Here is a 17,364-nt window from a genome sequence, read left to right on the forward strand (position 1 = left end):
ACTCCAATAAAAAAAATACCAGTTTGATCTTGTCAGTGAGGATCATTTTGAAAGTTTGCGTTTGATGTGATGATTCATTGCATTAAAAATGTTGGTTTCCAGGTGATGATCAGGTTAATTTGAACAGCTTTGTGTTTTTATTTTAGGGCGTTTATTCAGCGAGCTTCTCTCTCCATGAAGCGTCCTGTGAGTAAATACAGTAGAGGTGATTTCCATCTGTTCAGATCAATTTTCATCAATTTGCATTTCTTCTTTTTGCATACTCTCTGCCTCTCCAGTAGATTTCTCCTAAATGGTTAGAATATGTGAAAACCAGTTAGAGGTCTGGTCTGCTTTCTGTAAAATACTCTAATCAGGTTATAAAGGTTTTGTTTCATGGAAGTAAGTGAGTGAGGTTTCTGGAAGCTCAGTGTGTGTGTGTGTGTGCGTGTGTGTGTGTGAGTGTGTGTTCACACTGTGCTGTCACCTGCAGTTCTGCCATCACCTGTGGGGATTTCCTGCCTGTCATGCTGCTGTGCTGAAGTGCAGCTTGTATCATGCTCAGTGTTTTGTTATTTTACGTTCATATCAGTTTTAGTTCAGTTTGTGGGAAAAACATTTCAGGCTTCCTGAGATCTGCAGCGCCGCCGTCGCCATCATGGTGTCACTTCATGGGCGAGGAGACAAGTTGGATGTTCCTCCGTCCGTCCAACCATTCATCTATCTGAAATTTGTCCGTCCGTCCGTCCGTCTGTCATCAGATGATGTAGGAACTCTGTTTTGGTTTTTGCTGTTTTTAGCTGCTGAGTTGTTCGCTGACAGTTCAGACAATCGTTCTCCCTCTGCTTTTAGGAACAGAGTGGGTTTTCTGAGTGGGCTGTTGGAGAAAGAGACTTCGCTGACAAACACAAAAAACAGGGAGATGCTTCCTGTGCTTGGATCTAATATTAGTTAGGAAATAAAAATTTTAACTCAATTTATTCAAACTGATCCAAGAACATCACACTAAACAGTGATCTGTATTAGTCCAGCTGGTCTGCGAGACATTTTTGATTTTGAATAAGGAAAAATTCTGAGGTTTGCAAAGAAAAATTTTTATATTGACAACCTTTGCATTTTCATGTTATTTAAATTGTTTTATTGGACACTAAGGGATATTTAATGCTTTGTTTTTAATTTAATAAACCCGCGTTGCATCCCAATTTAAACTAGTGTTGCAATAAAGAGCAGGGAAGAGTGTGAAAGTGTGAAGGAGAGATGATGAAGAGGATGAAGAGGAGGGAAGCCAAGGCCTCTGGGCGAAGCCAAGACCGCCCACAGACTCTCTCTCTCTCTCTCTCCTTCTCTGCTTCTCTCTCTTTTCACACTGTGTCCCTCTCTCTCTGTCTCACTCTTTATGTGTCCTCCTCTCTCTCTTTGTCTTTTTATCCCCCAGCCCATGTTCTCTGCTCCTCCTCCTCATCTACTCACCCAGGAGATGTAATGTAGGCCAATGAAGGAGTGAACTGAAGGACAGACTCCACCTTCAGCATATCCAGATAAAGATGTGCGTTCTCCTAATAACCTACTGGAAATCATAAGAAATATTTACAAACTACATTCTGACTGGAATAACAAAGGAAGAAGGCTGATGGTGGCTGTTATGTGAACGTTTTAGGTATTGTTTCTTCTGTATATATGGAGAAGTTAAGGGAATTGTATGTAGCCTTAACCCACGTCTGGCGTAGTGGAAAGGCATATTCTCACCTATTTCCCATTTTGAATAGTAGTGGGATTTTGTGCCACATCGTATTTGTACCCCTACTTGTTCAGTGCGACTAAAAAACCTAATTTGAAAACTGTTTACAGCAGTCATATCAAACTCATTGTGCCAGATTGTATTGATAAAAGCTATTAAATTGTTACATCATTAATAAATAGCTGTTTTAGCATTCAATAAGTGTTTCGTAGCGTCTTTTCCTTCCTTTTTTCTCTCGTCATTGCTTCCAGTTTATTTAATTTAAATTTCAAATAGAGTTAGAACAACTCGGTCAAAAAGTTTCTTCTCTGAAAAGAATTGTTTATAAAAGGCTTTTAGCTCCTGCTAGTAGAACAATGCAAACTATTATAGCAAAGCAAATAACCAGACACAAAGTGGTGTAAAATATTTATCAGGCATGCGGATAATAGGGACACAGAGTGTGGAGAGGCTGAAGTTGACATGCGTATTACTGAGAGTGGGAGAGACAGACAATGCTTATAAATAGAGGGAGGAAGGTCAGAGGGAAAGAGGCATGCTTCCTGTACCAAGCCTTGTAAACGGATACACACACACACACACACACACACACACACACACACACACACACACACACACACACACACACACACACACACACACACACACACACACACACACACACGTGGACAAAAGATATGACGACACAATTATACATAAAATTCAAGTGGCTAAATCAGCAAGCTAAATGTTGATGGTAATTAATTCTGCTCCTCCACGTTTCTTCTTTGTGCTTCAAGGTGTTTAAAGTGTTTAAGGTCTTTTCCTCGTTTCAATAAATAGTTCAATTAGTAGAAAAGACTCAGCTAATTGCAGCTAATAAAATCCTCACAGCTCAGATTGAGAACACAACCTGCAGAGAAAGAGAGAAACACAAACACATGCAAATCAGCTTGTGTGCTGTAAGTTATCCCAAGCCAAATGCTCTCAAATGATAAAAGCAAATATCCACTGGTCAGCTTAGGTAGTTTATTGACTTATTATTTTTTAAATTTAGTGCTTTCTGATTTTTGATACTTTTTAAATTGATTCCTAGAAAATATAAGAGGAGGAAATCTGAAAAAAGTATTTCCTCCTCAGATTCTAACTATTTGAAATTTGTTTTTTTAATCCAAATTCTGTTATTTTATTTTATTTCATTATACTTTATTAGAATGACATCTTTTGGTAAAGTATAGGCCATATATTTTATATATTTTTTTTATTTTTAGATTTTTTTCTGACACTTTGTAAAAAGTGCCAGAATAAATATCTTAGTTAAAATAAATGCTATTTATTTATTGCCGCCTGTTTTTAGCATCCTAATCAAGAAGCAGCCAAAAAACAGTTTTAATATCTACAATTTGATTTTGATATGTAAATAGAAACAAGTAACTAATTTATTTGTAAGTTAAAATACATTTAGTTGTACAGTGAAATAAGATTTCTGTTCTGCAGAGGGCATTGATGACGTGAGTCAGATGTAAACATCAAACGGGACCGGAGAGGATTTGCTGATGTCAGCAGCATATCGCTAACACTGGCCTGCATTTTAGAGTTGCCGTGGTAACGGCATAGTTAGAGGGTGAAAACGCTTCGATTTTTCAATCTGTTAAATTTTGGATTACTCCCACATATGAAATAATTCCAATAATATTGAGGATTTCCGTCATATTTCCGACTCTTGGCTTTTGTTTTGCACTCTGTGGGAAATTTGCAACGCTTTGCAGTTGCTCCTTCTTTTGCACAAGTTTTGTTTGGGCTTTGTGCTTCAATCCCTGGTTGAAGATTACATGCAAACAACCACTAAGTCCCACACAAGTGAGCAATTTGCATGGTTTCAATGCAGTGCTGCAGATTTTACACTATCCCCTTAACATTTTCATTTATATTCTGTTGTTCTCCAGGTGCTAAATTTATCTGTACATTCTTTTCGTCCAACAATAATTCAAAATTGGTGCAGAAAGGAAAAAAAAGCATGTTAATCAACTAACAGATTGTTTATAATCCATCATCTCTACTCTCTGCGTTGCTTCCTGCTGAGGTTTGGACACATGATCTTCTGTGAAATTGTTCGTATGAATTTCTTCAGCTTGATTGTGACATTTCTGCCTCTTTTTCTCGGCATATTTGTGCCTGCTTGTTACTGGCCAGTGCATTTGCAAGAGCAGAGTGTTTTCCAGAAGTGGCTTCATGTTAACTTGGCTTTGTGTGAAGGCTGTGATCTAATAAGAGTTGATGGTGTACCAAACTGCAGCTGCTCTCACACACCCACTCGCTGTCAGAGACACACAGAGAAGAGAGCATGCTGCAATTAAATATACTTATTAGTGGGAATAAAACTAGATCAGTCAAAATCAATCCTGAGTGCAGGAGGAGAGTGGTAGGAGCCAATTATTTAAAGTGATTACAAACATGCAAAAAAACATTTTTAGCACTTGCAATTAAACACTTGCTCTTTTATGGCATTTAGCCTAAATCTGAAAATACTCTGAAAGTTTTTAAACCAAACACCGGTTAGTGTTCAGGTAAAAAAAACTGCTTCCCTCACGGTGAATCTGCATGTTTTAATTGATCTGCATGTTGCAGCCGGCCTTTGTTACGCAGCAGATCCTGTTTTAAAGAACCTGAACCTTGATACACTCAACTCCTTCAAAACATGACATGCAGTAAACTCTTATGTTGTGGTGCTGAATGTTGTTTTATATTTATTTTCATGTGCTCAATTTAACAAATTTCACAAATCTAGTGAAACCTGGACAAAGTCAGCATACTTCCTTAAATTGTGTGAATATTTGTGGTAAACAGCAGAGAGCAGCACCTAGTGAGCTATTTGTACATGCAATGCTGTTTTAATTAGGGCTGCAACTATCGACTATTTTCTAATCAATTTTAGATATCAGTGATTGAGATGATTAATTGATTAGTCTTATAAAAAAACTCAACCAATTTGTTTGTTTTTTAACCAGTGACCACATGTTGCCCCTCTAAAATCAGATTTTCTAATTTGACTTATTTATTTCTTTGACTATCTATCTTTGCACAGGTTCTTAATAAATCTCCATGTTTGCTTGCTCACGTTTTATTCAGGTCACAGTGGGAGCATGACAATCTAATCTGACATAGGGACCATCTGGAAGGACATGTTACGTAATGTGATCCAGGCGTGAGCTTGCCAATTGTGCCAACAGTGCAGGTTTATTGGTGGTCTGCAGGTGTGTTGAGCATTTCATTCTGCAGATAATCAGTTCGGCTCTGCAGGATGGAAGAGCAGTGAGGTTAAATCACTTTGGCTTGTCCTCCTCTGCCTCGTAGCGATACCTCCAAAGCTAAACTTTCTTTTCTCCACTACTGGTCCTTCGTGTGGTAAAAGTACAGACATTCAGGGAGGAAGACAGACAGATGTAGAGAAGAATGCTGCATGCTTGCATAAAAGTGGGAAGGAAGTCTGAGTTTTTAAGTGAACAACAAATTTCACTGCCTAACCCCATTACACTGACACAGAAACACACCAAACAGTCCCAAAGTAGAAGATAGTTAAAAGTTTGAGTGTGGAGATAAGGAGCGTTTTTGCAAATTGATGAATTACCCCAATACCAAATACGGTTGTACGCAGTCTAACGTTATTCTTTGCGTCTGTGTGTTGATTTCTTCCTGCTATTGTCAGTTTTGTGTGTGCAAAAATGTTTTTGTGTCTATTTTAGAGAGCATGAGGTCAAGCTGAGGCTAAAACAGGAAGTCAAACTGTTATGAAATACCTGCTGGCTTTCACAGAGATTGCTTGTCGGAAGAATTTAAAATAGAAAAGAAACATTTATAATATTTGTACTCATTTGAAAACATTTCGGTGATGTTTGTCAAAATTTATGCAGTCATTTAAGTTTTATCTTGAAGATTACGAGATAAATAGCTGAATCCACCAGCTTTACATTGCACAAATGTTTAGCACCGCATTACCTTTAGTTTCTAACTTTACTCCTCTACTTCAGAACGCCTCGCTGTTATGCCTGTGGTGCTGCTGAAATGATGCAGGGCTCTTGTGCTGAATAAAGCCTTTTCAATCTTTTATAAACTACTTTAGCTTGCCTACAGTGTCTGAACAGTTTTTCAGGTATGCTATTGAATTTAAGGCTCCTGTTTTGTGGTGCTTGGTCACAGTCAGAGACTATATATATGTGCCCGCCTTATTGAGCACTGAATGTCACTGATGTACAGTAAAAAACAAGTGGGAAGAAGTTGAACTTGAGAAGTGCCAGACTACAGGGATTTGAAGAAGCCTTGAAAAGATGTGATTTTTCAACCTAAATGTCACTTAGAATACCTGTCTATAGGTTCAAGTGCATAATTCTGCCAATGTCAGTAAGACGCACTTTATATGGGTGGGCGATCCTAGACAAGCCCCCGCTTTGCTATGCTTTGGCTCAGAGATATGAAGAACTAGATTAAAGCAGTTGAAATTGCTTCCTCTGTAGTGCGGGAGCACTCAACTAGTAGCCTTGAGTAGCGCTATCATTTCGACTTTGCAGAATAGTTAGTTGGTGGTTTTGGTGCCTATATATTCTTTCTAACCTGGAAATATCTTGGGATCAGCCACCTTAAACTGGAGTATCACTCAGTAGTATCACTCAGTAGTAATACTCCAGTTTAAATCCCGGACGAGCCCCCATTTTCCAATGTTTTGTCACAAGAATACACATGTGAGAAACTCTATAAAATTAATGTATTTTATGGATAACAAGAGAAAGGGAAACAAAAATATGTGGACAGCTCCCAGAAATAATCGGTTTGCTTCTAGTTTTAATCAACATCTATTAATTCAAAGCACTGATCTGCAAAAATGCACACAACCTACGAATACTTGTGAATAATACTTCAATTTCCAATTTATCTCTAATTAAGAGAAATATGCGTAAATTCAAACTTTTCTAGTTTGAATTTGAATAAAAATGTGACTATTATTATTTCAACAGAAAAAATACAATAAAAAGTCTGCCCACCTCTCAAACAGACTAGTTTATTTGAAAAAAATATCATTGGTACAAACCAATCTATCATAACTTGTAAAAAAAAAAAGCTTAATGATGACAGAGTGACAAAAAGCTGTGGTCTGGGACAACTTCAATTAATTTTCAATTTCAGTTCTTTTGCTTCAACTTCCTCTGGGGCTCTTGACCATTATTACATTTAATATTTGTATATTCTAAGGTTTGAATACTCTGAAATGCTTAAAGATTATGTATATGTGGTGGAGAAACCACAACTCTTGTTGCTCCTCTTCCCGATGTGTTTGCATGCAGGCTGAGAACAGCCGTGATCTGTCATACATCATGACTTGAGGCCCGTAGAGACACTGACTTGTCTTCTGTCTCCTGTCTTGCACAGATACATGCAAACATACTCTCTCTGAGTGTGCTCTGTCACCAGTGGCAACGAACAAGCCTTTTCTCCCTGACCCATATACAAGCAGAAAGGAGGGAAAAAATTTGGAGATTGAAAAGAGCAGATGAAGAAACTAATGTGTAGCAATAGACAAATAAAAAAGGACATTTGCAGGGCTCTCCTGAATAAAAAACAAGCTGAAAGCGACTGGCAGTATCTATTAAAGCATTCATTTGTCTGCATAAGTGGTGTCTCTGTATAAGAATTAGTTCTTGATGCAACAATTGTTTTGATAAGCTTCTGTGTTTTTATGATGCATAGATCCAGACCTGAGTATGCTGAGTCACGGGACATTTGGTAATAATAAACAAATGGGTTTTTATAAATTAACATTGTTGTGGTTTAAATTTGCAAAACGTCATCCCCATCCAGCCTGAGTTATTACTATGCAGATGACATCATGGTTAAGATGCTTCTTCATTCCAGTAAATACAACTGAATATATATATTTCTATAGGTTCTGCTGCAAAATCAAACAGATATAACTAAATTTGAAAAGTATTATTTATGGTTGTTTTACCAAGATTTTAAAAAGTCAACCACTAAAATTTTTCATAATATTCTGTTTTTATGGTGTGCTGCCAGTCAGACACTGCAGATATTTGTTTAGATGTTTTGTGTAAATATCATGATCATATTTTACTCGAGGTTATTAGACCAAAGTATTTAATCAGTTTTATATTTGGATATTTATAAAATCCAGTTGGTGGTGCTGTCACTGCTACTACAGTCTGTGATGGATTTGACAAAATTACAAAACGATGAAAGACAGGGAGGAAAGTGAGATATTATTACACTGATTCATTAATTTTATGATATCTCATGAAAAGTTTAACATAAAATTTATTAGAACAGGATTTCAAATGAAATTTTCTGACTTTTCTGCTGTAAGTGGTGATTAAATATTTAGATCAGGAGCAGAAGAGATGTAACACAGAGACTGCAGTTGCTGTAAAACAGTACTTTACAGTGTTAATATGTTGAAAAAGTGGTAATGAAGTTGACATTTGAAGCTGTCTTGCATCTTAGCAATTAGCACAGTCGGCATGGCTATCATTTCTAAAACAGTTTTCTTTGTGTACATTCTCCAAAATACCAATTCTTATGTCAACTTTGAGATTTTTTAAAATGTTTTTTGCTCAAAATGATAAAACTTTCCTGTAATACATTTATCTTTCCTGATATTTGCTGAACGTTTCGCTCTCTCACCTTTTCACAGCTTTTATAAATCAGTTATACGCTTTTTAAAATTTTACTTTAAACTCAGAAAAGGATAAAATTGAGTTGTTTTCGCTCAGTAACAGCCTTCACACAGAAGAGTGTTTTAGTTTTTAGTGCTTAGATAGAAATGCCTTCAGAAATTTTAAATTCGGTACATTCAGGGAACATGATGTGAGAGTTTTTTGCTTGAGACTTTCATTTTCTGTACCCAGTTAATCCTGGTTGAGTCGTATTTGGGTTGGTATTTATCTCCAGTGATCAAGGGTTTTGCTGGAATTGAACCCGTGACCTTTCACCTTTGAGAACAATAGCAATCTCTGACCCAGTCTTTTTACAACCAAAACATAATTATCTGGTTGAATACCAGCCATTAGCCAACATTTGAGCTCCTCTAACAAAATGCAGTTCACAGGGAAACTGCAACACTTTTCTTTCTTTGAATAAATTCTCCCTTTACTTTAAATATTTTATTTTCAAACGTATTTTTTCTCTTTTACTATTTTAATTATTTATAACAGGCTGCCAAGGCTTGCTGTTAAGATACTAAAATCATCTTTAAGTCTCCATGAAGCTTTAAGATTTTTTCCCTTCACAAACGTTCAGCCTGAAATTCGGGGATTATGGTCTTGTCTGCCTCCTGTCAGGCTATCGCATACGTAACGTCCTAAAAATAGATTGTTCTCACCTGTAAGGTAATCGAGAGGGGAGGGAAAATGGTAAATGGAAAAGGAGAAGAAAGAAAAAAAAAACGAGTTTTTTTTCCAGGTTAAATTTCGACATGTAGATCAAAACAAAAACTTTTGTGCTGCTTCAATATTACTGTTAGTGAAAATAAATTAAGATAATTTATATTCAGTTTAACAGAGAAGAATTGGACAAAAGAAACACTGATGATTGATTAGACGTGTAGAGGGATATAGTGTCACTAAGTTGACGCTCGTTTGTGTTTCTTTGAATATTTTAACAATCGTTACTTTTCAATGTAAATGTTTCTTTTTAGTGGAAACAAGCCGTTGCTATAAATAACTTTAATCTCAATCAGCTGGTTACAAATTAAACTAAATAAAACACACACACACACTATTTGTGTAGGACGGAGCTCAGGTGTCTGGTGTCAGGTGTCTGTAGCTCGTCCTGCTGATTGACATAATTACCTGAGCTGTGCTGCGAGTTTGGAAGCATGACTGCTTAGATTTGAATTTAATGCTTAAAAACACCAACGATGGCTTAAAACAGAAAATTTTTAAGAATAAGGATGATAAATATTGAAGCTAGTGGACCAGCAGGGAGGCGGAGAAGGAAGGGGAAAAAAGTGCGTTGGTTTCACCGGCTTTTCGGCTACAGGTGAGTGAAACCAGAGCTAAGTTTGAATCTGGACTGAAACAGGTTTTGCCTTTTTTAACAAGCTATGAGAAAAAAAATCCTGAGAAGTGAAACTACTGTGTTTTAAGGATTCACTGAGTTTTTCCATGAAGATGTCCAAATTGTATTGAGTAGTTTACTGGCAAAAATACCAAGTCATACATTTTAGAATGTTATTCCACCAAATATTAATTGGCTCCAAATATAAAGCTCCCATCAGCGCATTTGAGCTTTTGTATCTATAAATTATGCAATAAAATCTGTGTTTGCACAGCCTTAAAGTCTTAAATTCATGTATCTAAAAACAAAGACTTAAAATTACTTAAATTCATTTTCAAAAAGTAAGTTAATCAAAAATCTTACATTTTTCATCAGATATCTTCATCATGCTGCGTTGTAGCTACTGCTAACTCACCGCTAACATACACTTGCTAGCTAGCTTTTTTTTGTTTGTCATGGATAAGTGCAGATTTATTGAGAGTTACATATTACATAGGTATATGTTGGTCTTGAATGCCATTCATAATGGTCTTAAAATGTCTTAAATTAATGTATATAATTAGACAATTAAAATAACAAAATTATTTAAAAACTGTAAGTTAACTTTTCACACGTTAATAAAAAATCTTACATTATGTCGTGACAGGACTATATAATCTCGTGTAGTCTTGTTTTTTTTGTTTTTTTTCCTCACAGGACATTTAAATCAGCCAAAAGCTTGAGTCACATTAAGACTTTTTAATTATGCTTTATTAAGACTCCTGCTAACTCACTGCTAACATACCTTTTCTAGCTTGCTTTTTCATATCTGTCATAGGTAAGTGCAGATTTATTGCCACATGCAATGCAAAGGTATAAACAGGTATTAAATTCTACACATGATGACCTTTAAAAGTCTTAAATTGATGTACCTAAAATTAAGGGCTTAAAATTACTTTAATTAATTTAAAAACAGTAAGTTTGCCTTTGATACATTGATCAAAAGTCTTGAGTTTTGTCATGGCAGGACCATCCAAAAGCTAGAGTCAAACTCAGCCAGTCTCTTGTGGTCACTGCTAACATAACCTAGGTAGATGTAGGTCTTAAATTTCATTCATAATGGTCTTAAAAAGTCTGAAATGCGAGTTGGTGAAACCCTGTGAAATGATTCCTGGGAATTTGAGGAAGAAAAAATGTCTGGAATTTTGCCTTGAAATTCTGTAGGACCCCTTGTATCGCCTTCAGCAACCAGCTTCTCCCACGTAATCACATCTTCTAGAGTCAGAAGATGTTAAATTCGATCCCTCCCACTTGCAGCTGCCTTTTTATTTTTGTAGCCATTACTTTTGTTCTCCTATCAGCCTCAACTATAAACACAGTTGCTGCGCTCAGCGCGAGAGAGTTTTAGAAACAAGTTAAAGTAACTGTAGCATAACATTTCAATCACCCGAAATGTCCCAAACAGTTGACCTCTGAAGATCTCCAGTTCGACAACATCTGAAGAATTATTCTGTGTGCGTAGGAGGTGAAATAAAGATATGAACCCACTGACTTTTCTTTCCCACGTACACGCTATCATCCCACAGTGTGATAAGTGTAACTGCTTTCAGTGTAAAGTCGTTGAAACACACGAGACATGTACACTAAAGCAGATTCTCTGGCAGGATAATTAGTGGACAAGCTGCCGATGCTCCCACTGTGTGGTCGTGATGGCAACGCTGACAACCCACCTCTGCAGGAGGAGTAGGAGGGGAAGGCTGAAAATAAGGAAAGGAGACAAGGGGGCGGATGAGTAAGAAGAGCAGGGAATGAAAAGGAGCGCGAGGGAGGAAGATTAGGAGGAGCAAGGGTGGGAGAGTCGGTGATGTGGAGAAGATCAGGGAGAAGTCAGTGTGATGTGTGGTGGTGGCGAGAAGACATGCAGCAGGGAAAATGGAGGACGGAAGTGATTATTTCTTTAAAATGCAGAGGAAGATGAGCAAACATGTTTAAAGATGGAAACTACGGGAGCAGCTGTATCAACTCCACCATGCTGGGCTCAGTTTAATCTCTTTACTTTAGGGTTTAAAATCCTGCTGGTTCATCTATTCAAACAACCCACATCATGCTCATTAGTGCAAAAAACAGCAGCAACTCAAAATATACCAAGAGTTTCTGGTCTAGTTCCTATTGCAAATATTTTTCTACGCTTAAAATAAGACAAAACTGACTTATCAGCTAAATATATGAGCTTGTTTTAGGCTAGGAGTGTTACACTCGTTACCTTTTGGGCCAAATCAATACATTCTGGCCAGTTGTGCCAGAATGTATTGATAAAACTTGTTCACAAATTGTTAAAATATCAATCAATTCTTAATGTTAAGTATTGTTGAACATCTTCTTGTGTGTTCTTGTACTAATTTGGAAATGTTTGCTTGTTTACGCTTCTTGGTAAATGCAACCTTTATTACTCTGTATAGATCATGGACTACAATCTAACATCAATTAAGGCTGAGGAAGTTGCTTAGTACGAGTAAAGATTTTGACAATTTTTGACAGAAATCTGCAATAAACTCCCAATTATGTATTAGTGCTAAAGAAGTGCAGGGATTTGTTGATTTTGTGTGAATTTCCACCGTAATTCTAAAAAACCTGGAGGGACTGATTGATATAATTTGGCAGTAAATAGATAAAAACTGCATTGACTTGATTGATAACATAATTTTTAAGCTCACTTAGTGTTTAGTCCAGAATCTAGAAGGCCACATAAAAAGCTATGGCGGGCTGGATTTGGCCCACGGGCCTTGAATTTAACACGTGACAAGTGATTAATATGGATGGAAAAGTTGTTTAATTGGCAGATTATTTCACTTATAAAATGACAAAAGGGTTTTGTTAAAGATGAAAATAATCTGCAAATGGAACAAGTGCCTTTTCTGAAGTTTAAAACAATTATTTATTTAAAACAAGCTCCTATATCTTGCTGAAAACTTACTTATAAGTTAGTTTTATCTTATTTTAACTGGAGTAAGATGTTTGCACTGGAAACTAAAATGACTTGGTGAGATTTGGGTTTTGCAGTGTCTACGATAAATCTCATACTGCGTCCTGGAGGAACATCTCCAGTCTTGTATTCTGGCTTGCATGTTGTTTCTGTTCCAGTTCTGATCCACAAACAGGCTCAAACAAGAGAAGAATGCACTAAGGTGAAGGCGTTCCCCTCGACTTAGACCAATCACTCCAATGTTTGCGATTCAAGTTTGGACAAAATGCAACGTCTTTGTTTGCAGTGTCAGGATGGTGCTTGTTGTGGGTAAAATGTAACTGCAGCTCAGTTTTCTTTCTCTTAGTTCTGATTGTTCATCTCTGATTCTGAATAACATAAATCTGTGACTTGGTCTGTACTTTTCAAGTATTACTTTTCACTTTTTAACTACATGTTGATGAAGTGTGTTTCATCAGTTCAGAGCAGTCCTCACCTCTCGGACCTACAGTAGTGAATAAATCATTTATTGTTTAAGCTTTCAGATGTTTTTAAGTATTTATATTCACAATAAGTCATTGCTCATGCTGTTCTCCACATTTTAAAAGCAGAAAAAGTAGTGAAGCCTTATTCAGGAGGAAAATTATGGATCCAATAGTATGGAAATATTTTTTCATTTATTATCCAAATACCCATTCATCCATTCATAAATTAACTTTAGCATTTTTCAAATTTGTTAATGAAAAAAAAGCTGGGATATTTTGTGTGTGAAAAGTCAAGTTTTTTTATTTATTTAACAGAAGTGCTTATTCTATTTTTAAAAAAGCAATAAACATTACATTTTGTCAAATTTCATCAAGAAAATGTAAATAATAATCAAAGGAAAAAATATAAAACCTCATAAAGATTTGTGAACCTTACTTACGTTTTCTAGATGCATTTCTTGCCCCAAATATTTAAACATTTTCACGTCATATTTGTCACGATGTGCACTAACCCCCTTTTATTTTTATTTTATTATTTTTTTTTATTTTCTTGTGAATGGGGTTCGTCTTAAGTATTGTTGACTTGTTTCTGTATCTGTTCTGGATATGTTATTCTGTACAAAATTATAAATAAAATAACCTTAAAAAAATAGATAAAATTGACATAATATATTGATTAATGTTCCTGTTACTGCTAATCAAAGGCAGGTCAGTTTTTAGCTTTTATTTAGGGGAATAGATTTTGAGAAGTTTGTCCCAGATTAGAGGAAGTTATTTCTATAAATATTTAAACAAATAACCTGTTTATATTGTGCAGTTTGAGCAGAAGCCGGCTCTTCAACACGTTGTGTGATTTGTAATCATTTGATATTTTTTTAGATTCCCTTTGTGTTATTAGGGTTGGGGTAGCCCACAGGTTTCTCTGTCCGGTCACCAGACGTCCTTGCATTTGTTCTGTTGTTGCCCACGCAAAGCTATTTTTAGCTCCAGGATCGTGAGTGTGTGTGTGTGTGTTTAGGTGTTATCGGGTTGCACGGTGTGTAAGTAGACTCCTCTTTGTCCTGTGTGATCATTTTGGAGAGACGTCCACTAAAACTTTCAGCAGGAGGGTCAGATGTGTCGGACAACCTTTTCCACTCGTTTGTTTTTCAACTGGAGTTATTCTTAATTTCAGGAAACCTTCAGATTTGCGAAGGTTTGTGGTGCCAGAAATGAATGTGGAAACACTTTAACTGTGTTGCATATGCAAATGATTCAGTTCACATTCAATTAATTTGGATATAAATTACATTTAGTTCAGTTAAGCTTAAATCACACAGTTAAAAATAAACTATTAATTTCTTTGTGAAATGAGAAGTAGTTATAGTAGATATAAAATTTGTACACAACGTTATTAGATCATAGTAAATAATTTAAAAACGTTTCCTCCTTAAATCTGACATATATTTATTTTATCTTATAAATTATTGTAAATGTATACATTTTGAATTTTAGCTTCATAAATGCAAATTTATTAAGTTTAATAATGTAGGCCAATATTAAACTTGAAAACTGCCCTGACCATAAAATCCTTGAAGTAGATGTGGGAATTTATTTGATCATTTATGATTTATCATTTTAGAAGAATTTTGATTTGTTGTTACAATAAATTCCTACTAATGATGTTTAAAAAACCTTAAAACTGTCCTTATTGTCGGGATAGTTGATAGTTTTACTATTTTCTGCATCATTTGCACAATGAAAGTATTGATAAATACTAATAAATTTTAAAATGCAGTTTCCATGCAGGTTAATGATACAAATCACACTCCTTTCTGTTCTCAGGCAGTGTATTACAAATGGGAATCTTTTTCAAAAGCAGTATTTGTATCTGGGGACTATAATTGATGTTGCACACAACCACAGCCATACTGTTCTCACTTTTATTGGTATGTCGGCCTGTCGTAATAATAAATAAATCAGTTTATTGGACAATAAATTAAAGCAAATGCAATAATTTCCATTTGTATGAGTTACCGTTTTTCTCTTTTCTGTAATCATAGCCCTTAATAATTTGGTTTATCGAGACTTCATTTATTTTATTTGTTATTTCAGTTGTTTTGTTTATTTATTTAGTGTTTTTTATGTTTATTAGAGTTTTAAGTTCATTGATCTTTGAGAATCTGTTCCTCCATTATGATATTACTTGAAATTGGACTCAAAGCAACAATATTATCGATTATTGCAATAATTTGAGACAATTTATCACCCAACTAAATTTATTGTGACATATCGTCATCACATTAGTGCCCCAAAATATTTTGGATAAAACTTTAAGTCCATACTGCTTAAAGTAAAGAAAAAATAAATAAAAATGTTACTAAGAGTCATTTTCAGTTGTCGGTTTATTTAAGAATGTTTTTTCTATATTAGGACAGAAATAACAGCATCAGTTTATCACAGACATTATATTGAACCTGAGCGGGTAAAAAGAGGAAGAGACGTGTGCTGAGTCATCCGACTCTTTTTCTCGTCACCATGAAGTGCTGCTGGCAGTCTCTCTGCCAAGCTGTTCCCAGTCCGCCTCAAACAAATATCTGCAGCTGAGCCGGAAAATTATGAATAAATAATTTACGGACTAAATCACGCTGAAACTGAGTTCTCACAGTTATTCGACTCTGTGACATTATGCAACCGTGACAGTTCACTTCTGCATTGTCATCAGTGCAGCTTTTATTATTATTATCATAAAAATGATGATATTTTAAAGTGTTTTCCTGTGGTTGTCTTTCTTGAATGCAGGAAAGCCATCTCCAGATCAGGCCTCCATTACCTTGGCCCGCCTCAGCCTTCGCTCCCTCCAGCGTCCAACGGACCAAACAAGGATCTACGAACCTGCGTGGACTGGACGGTCAGACACTCAGCATCACAAATCTGCTCAGCGACATGCATTTATTCTGTTAATCGTGCAAAAAGCTTGTCTAGGTTTAAGTTTCTTCTTTGAGTCACTGCCTGACATTTACAATCTCAATTTATCGGCATATGTTTCTGTGGAGACAAAAAAATCAGCGGCTTCTCTCCTCTTCTTTATTAATAATGTAGGACGATGTGTTAGCAGCGTGGGAGAGAAAGTTTTACGTGTCTCAAGATATGACTTTTCCCGCATCTGTTTCTTCCAGAGTTTAATGGATTTTATTTACAAAACATGAATCACGACGCTGCAAAGCTGCTTTAAAACAAAAAAATGTCAAGAGGCAAAGGAAAGCACTTGAAACACAACGCATTAAACCGTCCAAAGGTTAACAAAAAGTTTGAGCTGGTCCTTTTAGTTGGCTTTCACTTTCTGCAAAGACGACGCTCTAAAATCTGAAGTGTGTGGTTCTCCAGGACCATCACAAGATTTTCTCATATTATAATTTAAATCTGTTAAATCTGGTCTGAAATCATATTTTCTATAATTAATTTCAAAGAAATGTTGAATCTACCCTGATGTTTATTCACTGTAAAACATTTGAAGGTGGTTTAACTTGAAAAAGCAATTTAAGTCAACAAGACAATGGTTTTGGTTTTAACTCAGAAATAAGAGTTTATGAAGTTAAGTTAACAACAAGAGACAAGTTGCAGTGAATAATTGAGCTCTTAAGGCATTATATATTATTAATGAACTGTCAATACAAACTGGTTTATTATTGATGAGAATGTGTAAACTGTTATGGGCTCACATGGAGCGTCCTGCAGAGACACTTCAGCACATCCTCACAAACCTTTAAATCCTAGCATGATGCACACGCACACATACACACACACATGCACAAACACACACACAAAGTTACATAACTATACATACATATATAATTACCTTTAATTTGATCAATGAAACTGATCGAACAGCTTTATAGGGCATGACTTTCAAAGGTGAAGAATTGGTCAAATTTTATTTTCTTGGAAACAAATTGGGGAAAAAAATTAAATAAAGAGAAAAAAATCAGCTCTTATATGGAGTGGATGTAAAATTAACCAATTTATTGGGTAAAAAAAAAATTGGCATATTTTTAATATTTTCATTTTAGCCTTTTTATACATTAGAAATACATTAAAATGTGCAGACAAGCAAGTAATTTTATTCATTTTTCAAGTAAGAAAATAAACAATAAATCAGAATAACTATGATTGACAACTAATTTATTTATCGATAAATCTTT

General features: G+C 35.6%; 1 protein-coding gene across 4 annotated transcripts in view; it reads left to right on the forward strand.

The window, feature by feature from the left end:
• dgki (diacylglycerol kinase, iota) overlaps nt 1-17,364 on the forward strand; it is a 61,487-nt gene that overhangs the window by 12,177 nt on the left and 31,946 nt on the right. For all 4 annotated transcript variants that reach the window (XM_055020371.1, XM_055020373.1, XM_055020374.1 and 1 more), the window contains exon 2: nt 15,965-16,073. In XM_055020371.1, the coding sequence (XP_054876346.1) occupies nt 15,965-16,073 (109 nt within the window). The remainder of the gene's footprint in view (nt 1-15,964; nt 16,074-17,364) is intronic.

This window comes from Poeciliopsis prolifica, unplaced genomic scaffold (assembly GCF_027474105.1).
Source record: "Poeciliopsis prolifica strain line A6 unplaced genomic scaffold, Auburn_PproV2 SCAFFOLD067, whole genome shotgun sequence".
NCBI classification, from domain to species: domain Eukaryota; kingdom Metazoa; phylum Chordata; class Actinopteri; order Cyprinodontiformes; family Poeciliidae; genus Poeciliopsis; species Poeciliopsis prolifica.